Raw genomic sequence first — 27,892 nt, 5'->3', positions numbered from 1 at the left:
TTCAATAATAGCTCAAGAGGTTTATTGACTACAGTACATGGTAAGCATGGAGAAGAAACAATCACTTAAAAACACCAAAACCCTTACATAGCAAAGGTTAAGAAATAAATTAGGACTCCTAGTGGGATATGCCAGGGTGGGAGGGGTGGTGGCATCATTCACTTCTATCCTTGGGCTCCCGGTATCGCCACTGGATGTAATCAAAAATGTCCTGCTCACTGTCCACTGGAAGGGGCTCCCCAGCAACTCCTGTAAGAGAGAACAACAACAAAACAAAAAACTAGTGTGAGAAGTTAATTGCTGCAGACTGTGAGCTAACCTGGCTGACTCAGCACGAACAAGGTTCCATTTCCAGAACAGGGGAAAGTAACTGAGCCATTTAGAAGAAGTTCCTACCTTCCCTCCACTTTCTGACACAAGCCTGCATGCATGTTTTGTCACATGTTACCAGTGCTATAGAGCTGGGTACCCCAACAGTGGCCAGGAAAGCTGCCCTAGGTCATGATTTTCCTCTTTACTGGATCTCTATTGTACCTATCGTAAAATATTCTTGAGTTACTTTTGCAACTCAGACTGTGGTTCTTAAGCTAACAGTAATGGCATCACTTAGAAGTCTACCAGAATTATGGACTCCTGAGTCAGGTGTGGTGGTACATGACTAGGCCAACCTGGGTTAAAGTGCTATCCTGTCTCCAAAATTAATGAAATTCAGATGCCTGAGTGCCCATGAAAGTAGTATCCATTAAACCCACATTTAATGAAGACCCGTGAACTAAATGCATGTTTAAATTTGAAAAGCAATGCTCCAACCTACATGATAGAAGTCTTCTTTCATGTAACATTTAGACAAAATGGTAACAGTTCATTCTCCCTAGTAAACCATACAGTAGATTGTGAAATGTTATAGAGATCAATCAATCCTGATTTTAAAAACATTACATTCACTCATTCATTAATTTTTTTGTGTGTGGTGTAAGCATGCATGTCTACATGTGGGTATGCATATGGCACAGGGGGTACAGGTGGAAGATGAAGGGTTTTAGGAATCAGTTCTTCCACCATGTGGGTCCCAGGAATCAAATGCAGGCTTTGGGAAGGGCCCTGACCTGCTGGGCCATCTCACCTTACTCTTTGAATCTTAAAGCATGAAGTGAAGATAATTACCAGGGATTATTTTGTAATTTTTTTGTTTGATTCTCCCCTGTGAGGGTAGGAGTGGTGGGGATGGCACCTGGTCCTTATTACATGCTAAGAACATGATCTACTACTGCTGAAGTCTCAGGCATCGCTTTCAGTGACATGAAAAGAAATGGTACCCAAGTTCTTCACAAGTCTTAGATCTTTGGATAGATCTTTTAATAAGCATCCTAAGTAGCTAGGAAGGATTTAATCCTGTTCCCCCTGCTTTGCCGGGGCTGCATGCAAGGCAGGCACTGCACTAGCTAAGCTACATCTACTCTAACAGAGCTGGAAACCACTTTCACCTTATTCACCATCAATTGAGGCCTTAAACATCTTTTATTTCCTGTGGGATTAAAAACATAAAGGAGCTACAATTAAATGGCAGGATCACCAAGAGTCTTCTTAGAAATCTTTGTTATCTTAAAATACCTAGTTTTTGAGAGGGGCTCAAGTTGCCTAGGCTGCCCTCAGACTTGCTGAGTAGCCAAGGCTGATCCAACCTCCAGATCTCCCAAGGCTGGGATTACAGGCACAATGGCACATGCTTACAACCTCAGGGAAACAGCTGTGGAAAGCACCTTCTCTCTAGATGGAAGATGACTGCTGAGACAGTCACAGATACTCACCAGTGATCCCCAAGGGGCGGATGCTGTACTCATTGATTGTGAAGCCCTTTTCTAGAGCGTGAGCTCTCATGTTCTTATTAAAGATGTCGCTCCCAGTGAAGTAGAGAACACCACAGTAATACTGATCTTTGGGGATCAACCTTAGGGAAAAAAATTTTAACCACATATTTCAAGTTTAGCAAAGGTTTTCTAATATCAGTAAAATCAGAATACCTAAAGTAAGTCTTCTGGTCTCATAACCTAAGAAAAACAGGTTGTTAGGTTGATTTTCGATGACCATCTTGTCACTTAGGCTTGCAATTGGAAACTATGCTGCTTCAAGCTACTTTTGCTAAAACAGTGACTGATCATAAGGCAACTAAAAGCAGGACTGCCTTGGTCTTGTGCTTTTTGCTTTACTCTCATTATTGTCCCTAACCTTCCCCTAACCTCCTGAGTCACTTGGGGTTCCAGAATGGGGGACCCTCAAATAGCATAGATCATCCTTCTGACAAGGGCAATTACTTGTGAGGCTGAGGCTGCACTCAGCAGCAGAAATGACCATCCCTCAAGAACCACATGGACAGTGCTAGATCTAGGGCCACACCCTTTCCAGAACTGCTTACTGTCCACACCTCACCTCCCTTAGTCCCTGCTCTAATTCTTCCCCATTAGGCCTAAAGTTCAAGCCAGGGCCCAGAAAATGGAGCCGGGGATGTTAGCAGCTTGCATCTATCTGTCTTTCCCAGTCACATATGAGGACAGGCAGAGAGTTCAGGTTCTCAGAGCCCAGGCTTTTACCTCCAAACTCCAGCTACACACCCAGTAAGTAAGAAAGGTGTGCATAAATGAAAAGTAACATCTACTTATTACAATGTCAGGGCTGGTGTTCTGCTGAGGGGCAAATCTGGAGAAACTGACATCTGGGGACATTCCCATTTTGTACTCAGTTCAGCCACTGCTATATTTTTATAGGAATTTATCATCCCTTACTAAAAGGAGGCTCTACATATCTATGTCACCTGAAGTAGAGGAGTGAAAAGAATTCAACAAACACAATCTGAACCATACCTGATATCAATTCTTCTGTGTGGATATTCCTTTTCATCATTTTTACTGGGAAGCTGGCAAACACCCTACACGGATATTTTAAAGACTGTTTAGATAGCTTAAACTTAAGGCTTATTTTTCATCAAACGTTAAAGGGGATGCAGCAGTCCTAGAACTTTGAGCACTTTTATCATCTCTGAGCTCTGTCAGGAGATCAGGCTGCATCCTGTGCAGACAGTGTGCTGCTCTCAGCTCTGTGAGACAGTGGCTTTCAGACGCCTTGCCCTGGGTGACTCCGTGTCACAAGCAGCATTTGGTTCAATTCTGAGCACAAATGCAGAGAAAGCACAACTGTACTGCTCTGTGCACTGAGAGACCACTCACCCACCCAGCACCACCCATGAGGGACAGATCAATCTTACTCCTAAAGGTGAAAAGTGGTATTTGTAAACCTATTAAAGAAGATTGGAAACATCTGGGCACATGGATTATTAAACCTATGCTAGGAAAACCAGTCTGAAATGTAAATCATCAACCTGAAGCCCCTATTTTAAAAGGGTCACTCAACACTGTCAAGTCCAGGGTCCCAATGACTTGTTGCATCACCAAAGGGCATGTGTCAAAGATGGGCAGGCAGGGCACTCCTAACTATCTTCACTGCTTAGTGTGACATTCCCATTGTCTTCCATGCATGTGTTCACCTGCCCATCCCTCCAGACCTAGTCCTGGGCCTGGCCTTGGCGGTCCTGGTGCTTGTGAGGCTCGGCCTGACCCCATGACTACTCAGTTCTGTATGCTTCCAGCAACAATCCAGCCAGCTTTGTTAAAATTTATTGAACCAGCTGGGGAATGGGAACTGTGTGGTAAACCACAGGCCGTGAGAAGCCTCTCTGTAGTTTGTAAACATCACTATCATTCAGTGAATTTCGACATTGTAGAAAGAGATTTCTGATACAGTGTGCACATGAGAGTGTGCAACCTTGACCTTCTGTATTCATGACTAACGAACCACATGGAGAGTAAACAAGGATTCTGCTTCTAGGATTTGGCCTTTGCACATTCTAAACTAGAGATTAGTCAAGGAAAGCACCAAGTATGAAAGACGGAGACCAAAACAAACAGGAAAAAGCAACCTCAATAAAATAAAGATTATGCACAAAGCAAACAAATTGAGAAAGCTGCCGGTAATATTCACGGACAACAATAAATATGATTCATGAGGCAGGCAGAATACTACAGATGAACATTCAAGAAAAGTTCAAATATGATATAGAAGAAGAGTTCAGAGAAATCTTAGAAAGACACAAAACAAAGACAATAAAAATTAAGACAAGATTATTGGATCATCTTTCTTCTCTATACTTGGGTTTTCACTATACTTTTACATTTTCTTTTAAAGATTTATTTATATTTTTAACTATGTACAAATGGGAAGGGCCTCAGGTCTGGTGATTACTCGCAGATGGTAGTTTTGAGCTAGGGCTATAGACTTGACAAAGGTAATGCAGAGTCATTGGGACAGAGCATACCAGTAAAATGGGAATTTATTTGATTATTAAAAACCCTCTTATTATAACAAGTAAAATGTGAAGTAGGCTGTGCCTTTTTACCATCTCTGTAAATGTGGGTGTATGTGTATAATTGAGTGCAGGTGTCCACAGAGCCCAGAGGCATTGGAACACCTGGAGCTGGAGTTCTAGGTAAGTTGTGAACCACCTGATACAGGTCCTGGGAATTGAACTCAGGTCATTTGAAAGAACAGTGCATGTTCTTAAGTGCTGAGCCATCTCTCCAGCCCCAAACCACCATATTTCCAATTACAAGTACCTACTGTCATATTTCTAAGAACAATACATAGACCTAATGTACAAGTTCATGTGTCACTAAAAACCATGCTATCTCACTCAGCAAAACAGAGAAGTCTGATCTAAGAAGGGTATTTTCATTAGCTGTTCTTCTAGCTGGAAGCTAAATGAAACACGCTCATTTTGATAATACGAAACATACCTTCCCTGGCATCAACAAGTTCTGTTTCAACTTAACTTCAAGTGGACCGGTCATAGTTGTTTTCAGCTGGAATTATCAAGAGGCACTCAGTAGCAGCCAAGGACGCCTGGACTCCAAGGTGTTTGTCATTACTGCTTTGTTCTTTTCCTCAAGGCTAGGTTTATTTTTTGATGTGCTAATGTTAAAGAGTTCCTGTGTTGCTGTAAAATTCTTAGACTGCATAGATTTTTGTTTCATGCTAAAAGTCTAAAATAAACCCTTTCAAGTCCTCAGAGCAGTCAAGATAACTTGTACTGTCATTTAAATGTAAGCAACCTTATATAAAGCTGAGACATCTAAATACAGAGGAAATGATTGTTGTTTCCAAGTATTACATTTATATAAAGAACAGTTCAACAATCTAAAGACTGTGGTTTTGTAAAATAACCTATGAGGCTGGAGAGATGGATGGCTCAGCAGTTAACAGCATTTGCTGCTCTTCCGGGAACATCTAGCTTTTGTCCCCAGCACCCAGTGTCTGTAGCTCCAGTTCCAGGAGCCTGACAGCCCCTTCTGACCTCCACAAAAACAGGTACACATGTGGTGCAAATGCATACATGCAGGCAAATCACTTACACATATTTTAAAAAATTAAAATATTGAATAAGAGAAATAATCTAGAATATGCTGGTTTGCATAGGATTTGATTACTACTATCTTAGACAACTGTAGTTTCGGTTTTTGTCGAGACAAGGTATCATAGTATAACCATATAGATTGGCTTGTGCTAGTTAGCATTTCTACTGCTGTAAGGAAACACCAAACCAAAAGCAACTTAGGAAGAAAGGGTTTCTTTCTTCTTACAGCTCTCAGCTCATACTCTGTTGCTGAGGAAAATCAAGAGAAGAGCTGAAGCAGAGCCTACAGAGAACCAATGTTTACTGCCTTGCTCTTTGTGCCTTGCTCATCCTGCTTTCTTATTTAACTCAAGCCCACCAGCCCAGGGGTGGCATTATCCAGTGAGCAAGGCAATCATCAATCATTAACCAAGAAAATGCCCACAGTCTTGCCTACAGACAAGTCTTATGGAAGCATTTTCTCAATTAAGATTCTGTTTTTTTTCTGTGAGTTTGAGGTCTACATAGCAAGCTTCAGGAAAGCCAGGACTAGAAACCCTGTCTGCCCACCCCCACGCCCGTCTCTCTTCTCAGATATGTCTAGGTGAATGGCATGTTGACAAAAAACTACCTAGGCTGGCCTCAAACTGGCAATTCTCCTGCTTTAGTTTCTCTACTGCTGGGATTATAGGCATGAGCCACTGTGGCAATTAATCTCAATAGTCAACTTGATGACATCTCAAATCACTTGGGAAGACAGGGCTCTGGGAATGACTGTGGAAGATTATCTTGATTAGGTGGGAAGACCTGTCCACTGTGGGTAGTACCTTTCCCTGGGCCTAGGTTCTGGACCATAGAAAAAGGAGATCGAGCTGAGAATAAGTATTCATTGTTTTATTTCCGGAGCGCAGTTGTAACATGAACAGCTGCCTGAAGTTCCTGTAGCCAGGACTTCCTAACTCTCTTAGGAATGATATGATCAAAATATATTATACACATACACAAAAATGTCATAACATCTTACACACATGCACAAAAATGTTATAATGAAACTCATTATTGTAGTTAATATATGCTAGAGAAAGAAAAAAAAAGCTAAGGATCTTTGAGATAGCACAGTAGGCAAAATGACTGCGATACACGAACCAGGACCTGGGTTTGATCCTAGTACCATGGCAGGGGAAGTGCACCACCATAACCTCAGTACTAGGGAGGCAGAGTTAAGAAGACCCACAGATTTGCTCATCAAGCAGTCAGTCTATACCAGCCTGAGTCCAGAGTCAGCAAGAGGCCCTATCTCAGAAAATAAGCTGAAGTCGATGAGAAAGGCACCTTTGATCTCTACCCCCGCCAGAACATACAAACCCATACGCCCTAACCTCTGTTCACTAACTCTGAACATTGCTATACCTAGTTATCTGTCACAGAAATTCATAGAGGAAGAGACAAAGGCCATAGAAACACCACAAAATGCCCTGGCCTATAATGACAGTCTGTAACTTCATAAAAAATTCTTAATCAGCACATGTTCTTAGGACTGGATGCTTATTTCTTTTTCAAAAAGAAATTGTTTTCCATACAATGCATTTGATCATATTGTTTCCCCTTTTCTAGCTCCTTCCAGATTTTCCCCACCTTCTTACTCACCAATTTCCTTTTCTTTCAAAGGAAAAAAAAAAAAAAAGAAACAAAAAAAGGAAAAACAAAAAAACAGAAAATCAAAATAGACCAAAAAGAAAAAAAAATATCAGTAAGACTAAAATACCAAAACAAAATACATACACACACACAAAAAACAACAACAACCAAAACCATGGGGTCCATTTGGTGTTAGCCAACTATCCCTGAGACTGGGGTCTGTCCTGCAGTGTGGTCAATATATCCAGTGGCTTTCCCTTTCCACTAGGGGCAGGACTTTGTGTCTGTCCTCTTCTCCTTCTCCGTGCTGGGATTTTGTATGGTTTGAACCTGTGCAGGTTTTGTGTGTGCTGTCACATTCTCTGTGAGTTCATAGATCTATCAGTCCTGTCATATCTGGAAGACACTGTTTTAAAAGTTTCTTAATATAAATTACACTCACCCTCCTTCTGGGTGAAACTCAAACTAAAGATTTAGAGAATGTTCTTTATGCAAACCCTATTTCTATTTATTTTAGATTTATTTATCGTGTGTGTGTGTGTGTGTGTGTGTGTGTGTGTGTGTGTGTGTGTGTGTGTGTGGCACAGCTGTGGGAGTGTGGAAGCCAAAAGAAAACTAGGTTTATTTATCGGTGTGTGTGTGTGTGTGTGTGTGTGTGTGTACAAGCACAGCTGTGGAAGCCAAAAGAAAACTAGGCACACCTGTGGGGGTGTGGAAGCCAGAGAAGAACTTCAGGGAGTTGTTTCTCCTTACACCTTTATGTGGATTCCAGGAGTCAAACTCAGATCATAGACTTTCCTAGCAAACACCTATAACTGCTGAGCCATGTGACTGGCCCCAAACCCTATTTTCAATACCATCTCACGAGTGTGTTTACTTGTGGACACAGAGTAAGTCCTCAAACTCTGACACATTCAAGATCTTTGTCTTCAAGTAGTCAATAGTTAATTGGCAAGCACATTTTAATATATTTCTCAAAGTTCTTTAGATAATACTGTGACTAACTTAAGCAATACATGGACACAGTCCATTAAAATCACCACAGTTAATGACATGATTGTGTTGTGGCTAAATATACATAGATTAAAAGTTTTTCCGGCACTGGGTATTTTATACACTGTGCAGTCATCACCCTTGTCTTTAAGCGTTTTAATTTTTATCCCACATAAACTATGTATCTAAACAATGCTTCCTCATTTCCCCTCTCCTAGGCTCTGGAAACCACCACTCTACTTTATAATGATGTATTTTGTCTTTCTCAGTCACTAACTTGTACTTCAGCTAACAACCCCATCAAATATAAGTGTCAAAGCTCTTATGAAGTTTAGAATGTTCATGCTCAGAAAGATTGCTTTCCTTTCAGTCATGTGACATGTGAAAAGTGCAGCATGGAGAAAAGAGACCACATGAAGTAAACAGAATAAAGTTAAGCCAATGAAAGAAGCAAGAATTTTGGACCTGTATTTCCATTAGCATTCCTGTTTTCTTATTCAGAGAGAGAAACCTGTTTTCAATATATTTGCTATATTCCTTGTTTTTTGTTTTTTGTTTTTTTTTTTGCAATAAGGTTTCACATTGTAGCCTGCTGTGGACTGTAATTCACTATGTAGCCTAAGCAGGACTTGAACTCATGGCAATCTTCCTGCCTTAACCTGAGTGCTAGGTTAACATCTCAATCCAAAGTACACAGAATTCTGACAGTTCAGCATAGTGGATCTTAGAAATAACTCTACAAGTGTCCCTTCTATCTGCTCCTTGCAATGGTTCCTCTCCAGGGTGTCCTACGATAAGCCTGGATCCCCTTTCTCCCTCCACTGCTCTAACAGATTACTAATCAGGCAATTCTAGCCTCATCTCACTCAAAAAACTTCTGAGTGAGAGAATATGAAACCATTTACTATTTTAAGAAAGTAGTGTGTGCCAGTCATGAATATTTCTAAAGAGCAAATTCTGCATGATATTTACTTTGAAGATTCAAATTATTAACAGAGTTTACAAGAAAAATTCTGATGATTACTTTTACCAAGCTCTCAGAGTTATGCTATTTGTTTTTATTGTTTTGAGGCAGGGTCTCTTTCAATGTAAGGAGCCCTGACTGTCCTGGAGCTTGCTATGTAGACCAGGGTGACTTCAACTCACATAGATCTTCCTGCCTCTGTCTCCTGAGTGCTGGGATTAAAGTGTGCCACCACGCCCTGTAGCTATCTGTGATGTTGACAGAAAGCTATAGGTAACAGTTAAGTTTGAACACTTACCATGAATTTTGTCTCGCCCTTTGACAGAGTGTCTGTAATGAAATGGACTTTCTGTAACTGCTCCACAACACGATGCAACAACTTCGGCTGAAATAATCACCATCAAGAAATAAAAAAGAATACTGTTACAACAAGAAAACTTTCTTTGGTGTTGGAGAGTGAACCCAGGGCCTTAGTCTCTGCCACTGAGCTATGTCCCCTAAACTCCTAATCTGTTTCTCTGTTTCTTCTTTTTTTTCCTTTTCTTTTCTTCCTTTCTTTCTTTGAGAAGGTTTATCGAGGCTGTGTTAGAAACAAGTAGACCAGCAGGGTGGTGGTGGTGCATGACTTTAACCCCAGCACTCAGGAGGCAGAGGCAGGTGGATCTCTGTGAATTTGAGACCAGCCTGGTCTACTGAGTGAGGTCCAAGACAGCCAGAGATACACAGAGAAACCCTGTCTCAAAAAAAAAAAAAAAAAGACAGAAATGTGTAGACCAGGATAACATATTGCTGTATCATCATGCCCTGTTTTATGTACTGCTAGGGATTCACACCCTTTTAAATCCTACAAAGTCAAACACTCTACCTACTGAGTTACTGTTTCTTTCAAAAAGAAAAGTTATTATTTGGAGTTGGAAAGATGGCTCAGTGGTTAAGAACTCTTACTGTTCCTCCAGAGGACCCCAGTTCAATTTCTAGCATTCATTATCAGGTGGCTCACAACTGTTTGTAACTGCAGTTCTAGGGGATCCAACACCTCTGGTCTCTGAGGGCACCTGTGCACATATGTGTAGTGTACATTTCTATACAGACACATACATATATAATTACAGACATAAGTCTCCAAAATTTTTTGTTTGTGTGTGTGTGTGTACCAATGTGTGCATGGAACAGCACTTTCATTCTGTGGGGGGTCTCTTGGTTCCACTCAGCATTTTTCAGGAAAGCTGGCCTGCAACATTCCACTGATGGTTCTGTGTCTACTTCTTATCTTGTCATGGAGTGCTGGGATTACAGGTGCATGCCAGCCACCACATCTGGCTTTTAAAGTGGGCTCCACCCAATCAACTCTGGCGGTCAGGTTAAGCCATTTTCCCAGTCACCTGTTTCATATGTCGAGTATATTTTCCTTCTAGTTGAAAACTCACCAAATTGAACTGTTTTTCTTTTCCTTCTTTCTTTTGGAGACAAGATCGTGCTACATAACCCTGGTGGCCAGGAACTCACTTTGTAGAGCAGGCTAACATTGAACTCAGGAAGAACCTCTTGCCTCTACCTCCAAATGCTGGAATTATAAGCACATGTCACTATGCCTGACCATCAAATGCAATGGATCTTTGTTTTCTTAGAAACCATTTATGCTTTCAATGAGAATAAACAAACATAATTTGGTTTCACAAATTATTTATTCACAAATCAAATAACTAGCTCTATTTTTAAAAAGCATAATATTCTAAAATTTAAAATATTTGCCTTTATACATTTTCCAATAAGTAAAGTTTTACAATTAGTTTATTTGCATTTATTTATTGTGTATGTGTACACGCACATGCCATTGTATACACGTGGTGGTCAGACAACAGCTTGGGAAAATCCGTTTTCTCTCCCTAACCATGTGTGTCCCAGGGATTGAACTCACATAGTCAGGCTTGGAGGCAAGCACCTTTACCCGCTGACCCATATCTCTGGCCCTACTGTAACAGAAAAAAACTCTTTAAATGAAAATATATTTTATGCTACATATTTCCTAAACTGATAGTAAATAATTCTGAAAGTATCTTCTGAGTTTTATCTCTTTCAAATATAAGGGTAGGCCAAAGAAACTATGAATCTTTCTTTATAACCTCATTTTGCCCGTGATCTCACAGAACTCAATCAGTATAAGAGACAATCAGATGATTATTAGTGGGCACTATGTATCCACTAAAAAGGGCAGGGTTCCTCCTACTACAGGAAAATGCTCTGGGCTTGCCCAGGCAGAAAGTTGCCAAGTGTCTGTGTCCTGGCTTACGTATCAGAGATGGGCAACAATTTTGCACTATAGGACCAGGAGCTTCACAGGTGTTCACATCTCAAGAGTGGGATCTAGGCCCTGTGCTTACTTGTCTTTAGAAGCTCTTTCAGATTAGTTTTTCCGGACTTCTTCACTTTACATGGTATGAAGAGCACTAGCAGATTCTATTCCAAATGATTCGTTCATTCATTTATTCACTCATTTATGCTTAATCTGAAATAATAGTTTGTATATATGTAAATATATATAAAACACTTCATAAAAAATTAAAATAAGCTTAAAGGTTAGGGTTATAGCATAGTGGTAAAGCCCTTGCTTAGCATGAACAAGGCCCCAAGTTCAATCCCCAGCACCATAAATGAACATGGTAAAAATATCCAACTATCCGTTAGGAAATGATACTCCCTCCTTTGTAAGATGGATCACATCTGATTATACATTGTGAGATACCTGCTTGTTTGACTCTGACGTGAAGTTTGGGTGGGTCAGAAGAACATCCATGTCTCCGCTGGACTCTGCACCTATGATAACAAAGAACATATACCAACTAACCAGACCAAGCCAGAATGAAATAGAAGACACACACACTTCTGACAGGGTAACTTTCTTCTACACTGTAAGGAGTTTCTAACTCAGGTATGACAGAAACAGAGTATGTGTGATAAACAACAGATTTACATATTCCCCATCCATGAACATGTAGACTTAACTAATACTATGTTGCTAAGTCTATGAAGTGACACAAATTACTTTTTCTGTTTGTTTGTTTGCTTGTTTTTGGTTTTTAGGGACAGGTAATAGCCCTAGCTGTCCTGGAACACACTATATAGACTCATAGAGATCCATAGACCTCTGCCTCCTGAGTGCTGGGATTAAAGGAGTGGACCACCACCGCCCATCGAATTACATCTTTTTAATACACATTTGTCACATACACTAGGCAACTTTACCATTAAGCCATAATTAACTCAAAATTATGAAGTGTGTTACCTCGTCTGAAGCTGCCACAGACTGTAGCAATGTATTCAGAATCCACTTTTTTGACTTCACTAAGTACGATATCCTAACAGAAGAAGAGTTAAGTGAGTATTCCAAAAGCGACCGGCCTCCTAGTGCTGATGAAGAGCACTAAATGACACTCACTTGCATCTGCAGCATCTCTTCACGAGGAATTCTTTTCTCAAAGTCCTCAAAATATCTAAAAAGACAGACCAAGTGGAGAGAGAGTTCTGGGTCATTTTAATCTTTCTGAAAACTGTCTGCTATATCAAGCATAGAAGCAGATCATACTCAGAAGCCAAGACTAGAACCCACTGAGAAGACAAGAAAGCCAGGGCAGGTGTGTGGAGATACAGTCCTGAACTGCATCCTTTGTAAATTTCAGTCTTCACATTCACACAACAGGAGTAAAGAACTGAAGCTGAGAATGCAACTTAGTGGGCAGACTTTTTGCCTAGTGTGCACAAAGCCCTGGTTCCATTCCAGGTCTGCATGAACCAGGCATGGCGGCAATGCCCACAATTACAGCACTGAGGATGTGGCCATCCTTCTCTGGCTACAAGCAAGTTCAAGGCCAGTTCAGTATACACAAGATTGAGTCTAAACAAACAACCCAAACCACAGTAAGTATATATAAATTACTGCTGCATGTTTTCAAAGTAGACTGCTCTCTACTTTGAAAGGTTAAAGAGTTAAAGGTCAAAGCACTAAAAACTGCAAAAACAGAAATGAGGGTCTGATAGGCTACACCTAAATGCTAAACAATCTATGTGTAGTTTTATTTCCTTTCTAAATAAAAATAACACACAGTATCAGAAATCTAGATGAAATTTGGAATGTTTACAACATGGAAATGATAAATGTTGAGGATATGGGAATGTTTACCCCGATTTAAAACATTATACAATGTATACATGTAACAAAACATGTTGTAACAAAATGTTATACAATGTATACATGTAATAATGGTACCCCATAGATATGTGCAATTTTTGTTTTTAACCCCATAAATGTGTGCAATTTAGTTTTTATGTATCAGATCTCAGGTCTCCATACTTTAAAGGGAAGTTCCCTAATTAAAGTTAAAAGAACGAAAGGAATGCCCAAAGAAAGTGGGAAAGTGGGGGGGCGGGGAGAGGAGCTATAAATAATAAAATATATGTACACAAGCACAAGCTTTATAAGACTACAAAAAATTTAGCATTTCTGAATAGAAAAATGGTTGTATTTAGCTAAGTCTAAAGGTTATGATGTATGAAAGAATGTCTATACACGAACATGTAACAAACTGTTGAAAACAGAGGCCATGAATTTGAGAGAGTAAAGAAAGGTATGTGTGAAGGAGGGGGAAAGAAAAGGGAGAAATGTTGTTAATATTATAATGATATTACAATCTCAAAAAGTAAAAAAGAATGTCTCTGAAAGCTTTTACATTTTAAGTATGAAAACTGGCTCTCTTACTTCAAACCGATTCGTTGATGATGGTTCAATTTATCTTCATTTTTCCTGAGATCTGAAGAGAAGATAAAGTTGAGCTGTTTAATTTGAATACAGTTTACAAAAGATATTAAACCTAATTACCTTTCCTACAAAAAACATTCGAAGAAAAAGATATTGACATGATTTTCAAAACATGATGGAAAACCCCACAGATATTGAGAACTAGTAAAAACAACTTTTCAAATCAATGTTGCAAACAGCTGATTTTAAGATCATTTTTATGTAATATGTCAAAATTTCAATCAGAAGTTCATGAAAGAGTATACAAAACAACCAGGAATTACAGGCAATTTTGCTAGCTACAGTTAAAGCACTGTAAACAGATCCACACATTGCTTACTATACTGTTTATAGAAGCAATGGTACCCACAGCTTCTCAATGTTTTATAACTGACTACATTTTTTTTTTTTGAAACTACGAGTTTCACTATGTAGTCCTTGCTGTCCTTGAACTCAGAGATCAGCCTGCCTCTGCCTTCCCAAGAGCTAGGTTTAAAAGCATACACCACCATGTCTGGTCTACACTCAATCTTCTTATAAGTGTTAGCTCTCTTATTCAGTTAGTATTGAGACAAATTTGTGAAGGTACTGTGATAAAACTCCTAATGGAGAAAGGTATTATCTTTATCTTTTAATCTGCTAAAGTTGTAATATTAATGTGTCTTTATATAGTAGCAATTTTCTTGTTAAAGAAAAAGACAAATTAAGCTTCAAATATAATTTATTTAATCACTAGTATACTGATAGATACATAAGTTCCCTCTGAAGAAATGGAGAATATAACATGTATATTTATGATACATGCATATATACTACCTCCCAGAGAAAACACTACCAAATATGTCTGAAATGAAATGGAAAGGATTACAAGTCTGTTACACAGTCACTATTATACTACATATCTGAATTATAAAATATAAAAACTAGGAGATTCTAGAAATTACCTGGTGAGTAACTTTGTCAAACTCACAAGTTCTTGATCTTTTGACTAATCATCTCACTGATGGATAAATTATATGTTCCTACTGAGGCAGTTTATTTCCTGGCTATCTGGCTCACCAGTAATGTTACTGACATAAAGTACCCCACAAGCATCAATTACCATCTTCAAGTGCTTACTGCTCATCAAATACTCTGAGTGCTTTATGTACATTATAATATCAAATCCCACGAGTCAGAAATACACATCATGTGGCCCAGAAACTGAAGAACTAAGTTAACCTACTACAGTGATATATTGGAAGTGGCATTCAAATCTCAATCAGTTTCCAAAACCTGTCCACCTAACCTATCTGGGTAGCTTAGAAGTAGCCAACCCCACAAATATTTCATCCTATGCTAAGGGTAGCAGAGTAAACACCCCACAGGCATGTGCAAATGAATCTCCATGTCCTCTTGGGAAAATATGAGGAGATAAGTTACATTTAAGGATGCTTACCTTAGGTTAAGCAAAATATGCTAAATTGTTTGGCTCTAATTTCCCCCCATTGTTTGGAAGCAAACATTCCTCCAACAGCATTGTACATCTCTAAGAGAAATGTTCTCAACATGTATGATCTAGACTTCACTGTCTAAGCACTGAAGAAACAAAAGCAATTGAGACCTAAATTTTTCAAATAATCACTACTTGGTTGTATGTACGCTGAGAAGTCTGTCATGCACTATTTGAGCTTACTGAGAAGCTAACTTTCAAAGAGGGGTTGTCCATCCAGCTTCCCCCATCCCCCATTTCAGACCCAAGCATATGCAAAGTGTCCTTCAAGGCCTTCTTAATTCTGTAACAAGGGAGAGTAAGAACACTGCCCTTTACTCAGAAGACCCCCAGAGGGCACACTGTTCTCAGGACTCTCTCTACTGGGGACGAAACCTGGCTGCCTTAAAGAGGCTTCCCCAATTGATTTGGGTTACATGTGCTAAGTGCTGGGTTGGATGACATTTTGTTATCTGTCTGCTATTTATTGTTTTATTTGACTTGCCATTACAAATGCTGATCCAAAGCGCAAATATGGCTTTATAGCTCATTCTCCAGCTCATATAGCACAAAGCAGGAAGGTAGATCTCACCCTAGCTCTGCTCTCTACTGTGCAGTGACTTATTGAGAATGAGATTTTCAAGATGACCTTGTTAGAGATTTCCCTTGGACTTACTGGCTCATGTGGTACTTACCTTCTAATGTCTTAATTCCTTCATCTACAAACTTCCTTGCAGCAGATGGACTACAACAACAAAACACCATTTCAATATCAGGTGAAACTCAAGGTCTTTGTGATAATCAACTATGTCTTTTATTGTCAGGTACAGAGCTTATTATTAAGCTAACAAGACTAACATGCAGCTTAATCTGCATGGTTACTTTGCTCATGTCCATTTTACACAAAGAATTTTTGGATCTTGAGTCAATTGGTGGTCAACCAAGAACTTGAACATAAAAAGTCACCTAAGCAGCTAGCTGTCACAATGCTCATGCACAGACTTGTGTGCCCTTGAACACTCATTAACTCAACTGAGATTTACTGTGGGCTATTATGTGCCACACACACTGCTGGAAACACTACACAAATAAGACAAATAACAGTCCTGGCATTTGCCTACCTATACGCCAGTAGGTAGAGAAAGACAGTAGATATGAATAAAACAAGAAAATGTCAGGTAGATGAATATAGTGTGACAAGACAGAGCAGCTGCATCTCACTTTTGACTGGACAGCAAGTACAGACCTCTGAGACACTGAGTTGGCATATGAATGATGAAAGCCAGCTGTTTGGGAGACCAAAGAAAAAAACATTTCAGGTAGAGAAACAATTCATGAGCCCCAGGTAAGCATGAGCTTGGCTTGTTCAAGAGGAAATTAGTACAGCCGAATGACATAGGGTGATACGAAATACCAACAAGTGGTACACAGGAGTCACATGCTAGAGCACTCCATAAGCCATCGTGGTAAGTTTGGGTCTTCCTCTGAGCACAATGAATAGCTTTTAGAAATGAGGAAAAGCCAGTCATAAACCTGCTTTGGGTTTATAGATTATCACCACAATTACTGGGTTCAACAATAAAGTGATGTGTTATGGTAAACAATTTAGCTGACAGTGGCAATAGAAATAGCACATATATTTCCCAACCCTCTTACACTGTGCCAACTTTTCAGTATTATAAAGTAAGAGCAGAGAATAGGAGGCATACACACACGCACACAAACACATATAGTATGATGGTCTGGTAAAGTAAGAGAACAGGAGGAATGTACACGACAGACACATACACACACACACACACACACACACACACACACCACACACACACACACACACACACACACACACACACACACACACACACACACACACACACACCACACCAGTATGGGAGACTGTACAATCATATTATATGTGGTGCAGAAACTGACACTGACATTGGGAGGCACTGTGGCAAAGAAGAAACAAAACTGACCAGGGAGCCAGAAGACATGGCTTTTAACTCTGGCTATGCAACAGCTGCTTACTTTCTATGTATATTTCAGTTTTCTTTCCTGAAAAAGAAGGCAATATACCAAATGTTCCCTAAATTATCTTCACATAGACATTTTTAAAGTAGCCTCGGATCTCTGAGGAGTCAGGCTGATTTTCAATTTTCCATGTTTAGAACTTTAATAAAGGTCACTTACTGGACCATTATCATACATCTAAAGGAATGTCTTAACCCATAAAGTTGAAGAAGCATAAAGTACCACAGACCTAATATTTCAGTGTTAACCTTTCATGTGTCCAGTGTTCAAAGAGCTCCCATTGTTGCTAGCCCCAAATATTAAGATAAAAAGTTTGTTAGCCCACATTTTTAAAATGGCTGAGTTCTTGTTCCAAGTTCACATGGTGCTGTAAAGAAATACTCAAGATAAACATACAGCAGACACACTATCTACAATAAAAAGACGTAAAAGCATGCTGAAGTTTGGATGGGGAAGAAAGCACTGTCTGGGAATCAGGTAGGTTCAGGAAGGAGATGACACCACTAGCCTCAGATGGGTTAGCAGCAGCTAGAGGACCGGCTGCAGAGTCCTACGGTATGCAAGGATGAACTAAAGGCATGAAAGTAGGTGGAGAAGTGCAAATTTTGAAAGGAAACAGCATGTATTTAGTTTGGTTGACATAATAATAAGACTAATCTACAGCACTGAATGCTTAGGAAAGAGTTCTCACCCAATGCCAGTAACTCGAGTCAGGAAATTGATGGATGAACTCGTATCATCCTGACGAATCTTTAAGGAAAAATAAAATCTATTAACAATTTAGGAATGCTTTGTAAACCTGCTAAAAATAAAGCAAGAAATTATTTGCATTTGCAGGAATCACATGTGACCTAAGTAGTTAGCTATTTTGTTTTTGCCCACTAACTATGCAGGTCACATGCATTTTCTGCAATATATGGTATGTTTTGGCTTTGTTTTTATACATATGTTGTAGAATAATAAGATCTAGCTAATTAAAAATGCATCACCTCATGTAGCTGCATTTGTAGTATGAATATTTATACCCACTGTCTTTTCAATTTTCTGATACTTTTAAAAGATCTGTTCAAACTGGGTGGTGGTGGCACATACCCTTAATCCCAGCACTCAGGAGGTAGAGGCTGGTGGATTTATGTGAGTTCGAGGCCAGCGAGTTCTAGGACAGGCTCCAAAAGCTACATCACAGAGAAACAAAAAAAAAAAAAAAAAAAAAAAAAAAAAAAAAAAAGAAAGAAAGAAAGAAAAAGAAAGGTCTGCTCACAAAAGACCAGAAATGATATTATTAAGGCAAACAAATTAAAAAATGCTCAGGAGAGTTCAGGCATAGACTGAATGTATGAAGGTTAATGCTTTTTTTTTTCCCCATCAAAACACATCACTTTGAATGGTACATTGAGAGGCAACTCTACCAGACAGTCACAGTCTCTCAAGGCCACATACAGTAAGCGGGAAAAGAGGTTCTTTTTCTTTTGAGACAGCCTTACCATGCTGCCCAGGCTGGGCTAAAACTCATCAGATCAAGAGACCTCCTTGCCTCAGCCTGCCCAGTACAGATGGAGCCACAGGCATGCTCCTCCTGTTCTGCCAACTGAGTATTATAGAAGCAACACTTGCATTTGCAAATCAGGATGCTTAATGCCACAAGTGCAATCATGTTTGCTTCTGGGTCTCACTAAGCCCAGTCACATCAATTATTCTGCTCTGTGCCATAGGGGAGGATACTGTATTCAAAAAAAGAATCAAGTTGAAATGTTACCTTTTCAAGTTTACGCAATTTTCCAGTTGCCAAAAATTCATCAATCTTTTCAGCAATTTTTGTTCCAACTCCTGGCTATACAGAAAAAATGTAAAAAAAAAAAAAAGTCATTTAAATATTATGTTTACCAAATCACTAAAAGATAAGCACTGAGGAGTAAGACAAAGGGGTTATTGGACAAGTTTTGAATCAAAAGGTACAGAAAACTGAACCCCGGGAAGAAACTCCCCAGAGTAAAATGATTAAAAGATAACAGAGAAATACTAGAAAATAACTTTAAATGACTCTTGTTTACATAAAATTAACTTCTATGGGATGGAAATGTAGGTCAGTGGGAAAGTGGCTACCTGACACATGAGAGGACCTGGATGAGCTCCCAGTAACCCACTACCACCACCACCACCCCCCCTCCCGCCCCCCCCCACACAGTTACTTTTATTATGGAAAACTGAGAAAACAGAGCTGGCAAGATGGCTCTGTGGGTAAGGGCACTTGTGGCCAAGCCTGATGACCCGAGTTTAATCCGTGGAACCCACATGGTTGAAGAAGGGAACTGACTCCTGCAAGTTGTCCTCTGACCTCTGCGCATTCACCACTGCATGCATGTATTCACACACACCTCAAATAAATAAATGCAAACAATTTTTAACTAAAAAAGGGAAATGTGAAAATTAAGTTCACACAGTATTAAGATGGCTTATTAATCTCACTGTCCCGAAAATTAAATGGAAAAAAATCACCTGTACTCCCATCCGCTGACATTTGCTTGTATTATTTAACTGAGACTCTCTTAGAACAGGATTGTCCATAGCGACATTATAATTATGCCAAATATTGAAAACCAATCTAAGATTCACAAGTAGGATATCTGTTAAATAAATGAACTAATGAACTAATATGCAGCCACACACACACACACAAAAAAAAAACTGCAGTAATTACTGGCAAAATAAGTTTGTTTTAAGTGTGTTAAGAAAAAGTAGATATATTGGGGCTAGAAATATGGTTCAACAGCTAAGAGCATTTATTGCTCTCGCAGAAGACCACGTTCAGTTCCCAGTACCTACAGAGTGGCTCACAACTGTTAACTTCAATTCCAGGAACTCTTTTTGGCCTCCGGAATGTACACGGTGCACATAAACTCACATAACAATATACACATACACATAACAAAATTTCTTTTTAATTAAAAAAAACTAAAAGAGCTGGATGGTGGTGGTGCACACCTTCAATCCCAGCACTCAGGAGGCAGAGGCAGGCCAATCTCTGAGTTTGTAGCCAGCCTGGTCTACAGAGAGTGTTTCAGGACAGCCAGGGCTACAGAGAAACCCTAACTTGAAAAATCACCAACAAAAAAACAAATTAAATTAAAACAAAGAACACGGAGGCCAGCCTGGTCTACAAGAGCTAGTTCCAGAATAGCCTCCAAAACCACAGAGAAACCCTGTCTCAAACGCCTTAGAATTTCTGATTTGTTTCACCTTAGAGTTTCTGATTTGCTGTGTCACATGTCAGTAGTAAGAAGAACAATCTGCACTTCTACGTCACCATATAGTACTGATGCTACTAGTCTAGACACCCCACAGCGAAAACCACTACCAGATGGGCACATTCAACAAGGTCTTGTTATTATTATACTAGACACATGACAATTTAATTGTAATTAAGATTTTATGTTCTTTAGCTACAGTAACCACGTTTCAAGAATTCAATAGCTAGAAGCGGCTCATGGTTGCCATACTAGATAGCATTCATCTCAACTATAAACCATAAAAGAATAAAGATCCTGTCTTTTTACTGCATTTTCCTCAGTGCTTAGGCATATACTTGCTCAAGGTTACCAATTAATGAAGTTTTGTTACTTATTAGCTCTATTTGGTCTTAGGACAAAATCTTTGAAGTGAAAATCCTGGGTCAAAATATACATATTTCATGGAGTCACCTTTAATTCCAGCTCTCCCAAGGCTAAAGCAGGGGATCTTTGTGAGTTCCAGGCCAGCCAAGGCTACATAATGACATTATGTCTCAAAAAGGGCCGGGGAGTGGGGGTGGGGTGGGGTGGAGGGATGGGGTGATGGGGGAAAAGATATACTGCGTCTGTCAAATGATGCATCAGAAAGACTATACCAATGAATAACTTCCTTAAGCACTAAACATTCTGTTCACATGTCATATTATACTTGATAATTTGACAGGTACTACACAGCATCTTGTCTCAATCTAACTTTATTAATGAATCTTCATGTTTATTGGTCCTCTTTTTTATTTATTTGAGAGAGTGTAAGCCCACATCTATATTGTGCATGTGATGGTCAGAGAACAAATTGCTAGAGTCATTTCTTTCCTTTTACTATGTAGTCCCAAGGACTGAACTCAAGCTCAGCAGGTGTGGCAGCAAGTTCCTTCATCTACTGACCCATCTGGCCAAGCCCTGTTTAAACCTTCAATATGCACAATAATATGACATAACTCAGTTTCTTGCTTTCTCCCCAACCCTACCCCCCCAGCTCTGGCTGACCTGGAACTCACTATGTAGACCAAACTGGTCTTGAATTCATAAAGATTAGCCTGCCTCTGTGTCTGTGTGCTGGGACTAAAGGCATGTGCCATAACGTCTGGCCCTACATTCACCTTTTTACATTCTGTATTTGATAATTTATAAAAGAATAAAAGGCAAACAGCTCACTTAGGAAATTTCAGATTTCTAGAATTATTCAGAAGCATTCACAGGAGGCAGACAGCAGATAGACCTGAGATTCTTAAATAATCATAAAAAAGAATAATATTTTTGGTTTTTTTGTTTTGTTTTGGTTTTTGGAGACAGGGTTTCTCTGTGGCTTTGGAGGCTGTCCTGGAACTAGCTCTTGTAGACCAGGCTGGTCTCGAACTCAAGAATAATATTTTTAATGTTAAGTTGAGTCATAAAAGTTTTAGATTCTTTTTATTGCTTTGGAGGCCATATTCAGATTGGGGCGACCTATATCAGGTTTTCAAGACTCATTAAAAAAATCAGTGGGCTATTTGCAATAATGCCCTAAAAGGGACCGTCAGTGGTGATAAAAGGACAAAATGGAACTAGGAATGACTTTTTAGATTTATGCCAAGACAGAAGCATAGAACAAGAATTAAAATCTAGCGCACTTTTAACTTGGTGGCTTACATATTTAGGAAAGATCTGCTGACATTGAACACAGCTTACAGCACACAGGATTTACAACCCAAACACTGAAGCATTTTGATTTCGTAACAAGCACAAGGTTAAGATGTGACACATGGTAATGTGAAGTTCCTCACTCAGTTATGGAAGAGTGAGTATCAGACTTACGGGAATGTTACCACTTTCAACAATGGAAATATAAGGAAAGATAAGGCTCATATTCTCAAGGCTCTTCTCATGAGAAAGTCAAGGACAGCCAAACAGTGGTATTTAAAGTCCAGAGGACTTTTGTGAAACACAAATAAGAACAATGGGAAGAAGCAACACTCTCAGTACCTGGACTAAATTAAAAGTCATATCAGCTTGGCCTCTTCAACAAAAGAGAGGTCAGATATGGTCCTTTAATGTGAGGAACTTCAGCTCACTTAGTGAGGTTTGGATGAGAAAGAGCATTCATAGGCAGATGCCCAGGATACTCTCCATGATATCACAAATCACCAAGATGTGACCCTCAAGTAACCATGACACTTCTGGCATAGAAGGCTTCATAGAAACAGTGCTACTATAATATAACATAACATGCTGACTGGCTGGGAAGCTCTCTGGAATTCCTATACCTGGGGACCACTCTAACTAGACTGACAGCATCCCCTGTGACCATGGCCTTCTAAAGGACTCAGAGTCAATGTCAGCTTCAGTTTGAGAACAAGTGCATGGACTGGGCGTATGGCAAAGTACAGAAAGGAAACAGACTGCATAACTTCTCCCTTCCAAATAAAAGTATGTGAGCTTGGAAAATATTAATATTATTCTAAGAAATTGGGAGCAGTGAAATTGGTTTGTGGGGTCAAAGGTGCTTCGGAGACATATGGAGACATATCAAATGTTTACACGCAAGAACTCTTCAACTACATGCTCATTAAGCTTACCAGTTTCTTAGCTTCTTCTCCACTCTTGATTTTGTGTGGGTACTTTGCTATAACAGATGCTGCTTTTCTATACAAAAAAGGGGGAGGGGGAAAAGTGATTGAAAATCCAGCAAACACTTTTTTTCTTAACTGAAATATACATACGAATACTCACATTAATGTTTTTTACAAATATATCTAGGTTTCTACTACGTGAAAGCTTAAAACTTGATCACTGGATGTTCAGAGACTTGGAAAGAGTATGATTGGAAACTGGTGAAAAAGAGATCTGGGGAAGAAGATGGAGGTTATGCGTGGGCTTGACAACATGGACTGCCACTCAGCAAGACTGACCTGGCTACACCTGCTCCTGACTACCAGATATGCCAACAGCAGAGACCAACACTGAGTACCAGATATAGCACCATTTCCTGGTGTCATCTGCCAGAGACCTGGTGACAGGGTGACTACATTGGACCACTTCCTCTATGGAAAGGACAACAGTTTGTCTTTACTGGAGTAGATACTTTCTCTGTTTATGGATTTGCCTTTCCTACATGTAATGCTTCTGCTAAAACCACCATCCGTGGGCTTACAGAATGCCTTATCCACCATCACAGTATTCTACACAGCACTACTTCTGACCAAGGAACTCACTTCACAACAGAGAAGTGCAAAGTGGGTTCACATTCATGGAATTCACTGGTCTTACGATGTTCCCTACCACCCTGAAGCAGCTGGCCTGAGAGAAAGATAGAATGGCCTTTGGAAGACAGGACCAGTTAGCTGGCAGCAGCCTGGAGGCTTAGGGCCGGGTTCTCCAGAAGGTGGTAGATGCTTTGAATCAGCATCCAACATACCGTACAGTTCTAGAAAGTATCTTCAACAAGTGCTTCTGGGAAAATTGGATGTCCACAAGCAGTAGAATGAAAACCAACTGCACATGGACCAAAGACCTAAACCTGAAATCTAACCCTAAAACTTCTAGAAGAAAACATAGGCAGTACCGTCCACGATATAGATGTAGGAAGGGAATTTCTGAGTAAGACTCCATTTGACCAAGAACTCCATGAGGCCAAAAACTGACAAGTGGGACTTCATAAAACTAAAAAGCACAGCTAAAGAAACAATCAGCCAGGTGACAAGGAGCCCACAGAATGGGAGAGAATCTTTGCCAGCTACACATCTGACAGAGGATTAATATAAAGAACTGAAAAAGCAAATAACAACAAAATAATAACAATAAAACTCAACCTAATGAACAACAATGACAAAGCCAAACCAATGAGTTATTAAAAAAAAATGGGCCAGAGATCTGAACAGAGAGCTCAAAAGAGATAAAAATGGCTAAGAAATATCTCAAAATTTTTCAACATCTCTACAATTAGGAAAATGCAAATCAAAACTTTGAAATTTCATCTTAACCCAATCAGAATGGCAAAGGTCAACAAAACAACCAACAACAAATGCTGTCACTGTGGGTAGAATTGCAAACTAGTGCAGCTACTTGGGGAAATTTCTCAAAAGGCTAAAAAGAAATTTACCATATGACCCAGCTAGACCACTCTTTGGCATATGCCCAAAAGACTGATATCCTATTCCATAGACACATGCCCAGCCATGTTAATTGCTGCTCTATTTACAAAAGCAAGGAAGTGGAAGCAACCTAAATGTCCTTCAGTCAACAAATGGATAAGGAAACTGTAGATATTATTCAGCTATTTAAAAAAAAAATGGCTGTGATGGCCCACTTGGGAGGCAGATGCAGGAGGATCTCTATGAGTCCAAGGCCAGCATGATTTACATAGTGAGTTCCAGCACAGCCAGAGGTACAGAGAGAGACCCTACCTAAAACAAGAACAATAAAACAACAACAACAACAAAATAAAAATGAAACCACTAACTTTACAGGTAAATGGATGTAACTAGAAAAGGTCCTATCAAGTAACCCAGACCTAGAAAGAGAAATAACACGTGTCCTTTCTCATTGGAGGCTTCTAGCTCAACATCTTCAAATATGAATACCTACCTTGGAGTAACTGCAGAAACTGGGTAGGAGAGGGGCTTTGGGGAGCAGTAGAGAGAGGAACAGCGAGGTGCACATGATGATGGAGTGAGGGATGGGAAAAAAGAGCAAGGTACAAGTGATAATGGAGAAGCAGGATAAATGAACAGAATGGATGTCTGAAAGTATCAGAAGGGATCCTATTATTTACCATCTTCCTAAAAAAGCCTATAATAAACATAAGTCTATGTATAAATATACACACACAGTTTAAAATCTGGGCAGACAATGCTCCATCCAAGAACCAAAGAATACCTAACAAAAATCTAAGACCAGGCACAAGAAGACCTCTTCTGAGTTTTTGGCCAGGGCAGTGCTGGAGACTCCCAAACCACACAGGCTATTACTATTGCCTCTGGTGGCACTCCAGAGGTAGAAGGTAAGTCCCTATTGCTGAAGACACTAAGTACTTCAGACACAGGCCTCTGAGCTGGAACTGACCTAAATGTCCCTTCTCTGAAGACTGGCTTTCATGGTATCATAAGGCACCAGGCAAGCTTCCCAAGGAGGGAAGCAACCAACAGTCCTACCCAGCTATGATGACACCTATGAAGCACAAAGACTACATGCATGGCATGATAACTCTAAGGGGGCAGTGGTGGCACACATATCCTAGTGGTAACCAATAGCTCTCTAACTGGACTTAAGACTCACTCATCAAGAGGGAAACTATGTCTGACACTGGAAACTACTAAGGGCTGGTGAAGAGCCTACAACCACCACTTTCCTAAACTGGCCTAACCCCTTACCACATTCTAAATGTTCAGCCTTATACACACAGATAAGTGTAGCCTTCACCTCTCATCGAGGAAACTTCTCTTGGCAACAGATGGAGACCATTAAAAAAAAACACAACCAATCAAAATGCAGAGTTATGGAGCCAAGTCCTAATGGATTCTACAAAATAACTCTCAAACCTAAGGCTCGGGGAACATTGCGGAAGAGGAAATGGAAAGACTGTGAGAGACAGAGGATCAGGGAGCTTGCTATGAGACTGTGTTACCTAATATCAGGAGCCACACCCATAGAGTCTCACTAATGTGACTGCCTAAATATGAGCTAAACAAGGCCAAATAGACACACCAAAGTGGTCAAGACCTCAACCCTACAGGAAACTAAGGAATGCAGAAAGCAGAGAAATAGTCTTCCCCAGAGAAGAGCACACCAATTGGTTAGCCAATGCCAAATAGTAAGCCCTGACAAGTAACATTATACACACTGAACACATTATATTTATATATTTAAGAATATACATATGTAATATTTACACAATAATTAATTTTAAAAAAGGAGGCCATGAATTTGAAAGCTAAAGGAGGGAACATATGGAAGGGTTTGGAGGAAAAAAAGGGAAAGCAGAAATGATATAATTATAATCTCAATAATAATAATGATGATGATGACTCCAGATGAGGAAATTCTGGCATGGAACAGACTACCAAAGAACAATAATTGTAAAGAGGAAAGAGCTAGCTTGGGAAAATGAGGACAGTTTGCTCTTATTTTTAAAAGCTGAGGGCTTTGGGCATGTTTATAGGCTAAGTACCTGAAGTAGGTAACTGTGGGAATAATGGCTAGGAAAAGATGCCTGCTAAGGTTTGGGGTGATGGCCAGTGGGTTTTCAGGAAGGTGACAGGATCAGCTATAGTCAAAACAGAACCACATCTATTCTTTTTTTGTTTGGGCTTTTGTTTGTTTGTTTGTTTGTTTGGGTTTTTTTGAGACGAGTGTTTCTCTGTGTAGCCCTGGCTGTCCTGGAACCCTCTCGGCAGACCAAGATAGCCTCTAACTCAGAGATCATCTGCCTCTGCTTCCCGAGGGCTTGCCACATCTATTTCATTATACAGATCTCATCTACTGGTTGTTCACTATGTTTTAAAGTCACAGTGAATTTCCAGTCACTCAAGATAATGGTGGGGATATATGTATAGACTACCTCTACTTTCAGTCACAACTGTAAACTCACCTGAATTAACTCTATAAGTCTCAGCCAAAATTCTGTATATGTTAAATAAAGTGCCACTCGGTTTTTGCTTTTTTAAAACCTCTTTCGGGTCGTCCAAACAATCCTTGGACACCCGCACTCTATCCCGGCTAAATGACTACACCAAACCAGGATGTCCTGGAATGCGAGCCAACAACGTACCTGTACGCGTTGTACTTGTGAATGGCCTGGCTCACGTTCTTCTCAAAGTTGGCGAGTTCTGAGAAGACAACAAAGAGTTCGAGTGAACAAGCACGCAGCGGGGAACTGCGGTCACGGGAAGGGGGTGTGGGTGGGTCCTGCCGGGACTGACGCAGCCGGCACGGACGCTGCGGTTGCCACCAGGGGAGACAGCAGCGAGGCCCGGCTGAGGAGTGGCACCGCAGGGCGTCCCGGGACTCACCTACGAGCATGTCGGTGATGTCGCTGTTGAGCGTCTCCTGCGGCGCCTTGCGTTTGCTCATGGCGCCGGGGTCCCGTACCTGGGAGCTGCCGGTGGGACAATGGCGGCCCTGACAGCGCGCAGCGTGGTGACGTCACGCGCCAGGCGACGGGGCGGGGCGGGGCTTAGGCGCCTGGGGAGTAGCAGGGAATCCCCGGCCGGTTTGGGAGCCGGGAGGTCAGAATTAGCCTTTAGTGGGTTAACCTGAGATCACGTCTGCTCGCCTGGTCGGAGAGCAGTGCGATTTAGAG

The 27,892-nt window shown here is 40.2% G+C and overlaps 1 protein-coding gene across 1 annotated transcript; it reads right to left on the bottom strand.

Annotated features, from left to right (window-relative positions):
• Nucleotides 1–27,761, bottom strand: Polb (DNA polymerase beta). Its single transcript, XM_027395275.2, has 14 exons — nt 27,603–27,761; nt 27,362–27,419; nt 23,172–23,238; nt 19,086–19,160; nt 18,021–18,079; nt 15,994–16,043; nt 13,789–13,840; nt 12,472–12,526; nt 12,319–12,391; nt 11,779–11,849; nt 9,334–9,420; nt 2,859–2,923; nt 1,809–1,948; nt 1–249 (listed from the first exon to the last, which is right to left on the bottom strand). Exons 1-14 carry the CDS (start codon nt 27,661–27,663, stop codon nt 155–157), a joined length of 1,008 nt encoding a protein of 335 aa, XP_027251076.1. The 5' UTR covers nt 27,664–27,761; the 3' UTR covers nt 1–154.
• Nucleotides 27,762–27,892: the final 131 nt, after the last annotated feature.

This window comes from Cricetulus griseus (genome assembly GCF_003668045.3).
Source record: "Cricetulus griseus strain 17A/GY chromosome 1 unlocalized genomic scaffold, alternate assembly CriGri-PICRH-1.0 chr1_1, whole genome shotgun sequence".
NCBI lineage: Eukaryota > Metazoa > Chordata > Mammalia > Rodentia > Cricetidae > Cricetulus > Cricetulus griseus.
This window is presented reverse-complemented; position numbering and strand designations above follow the sequence as displayed.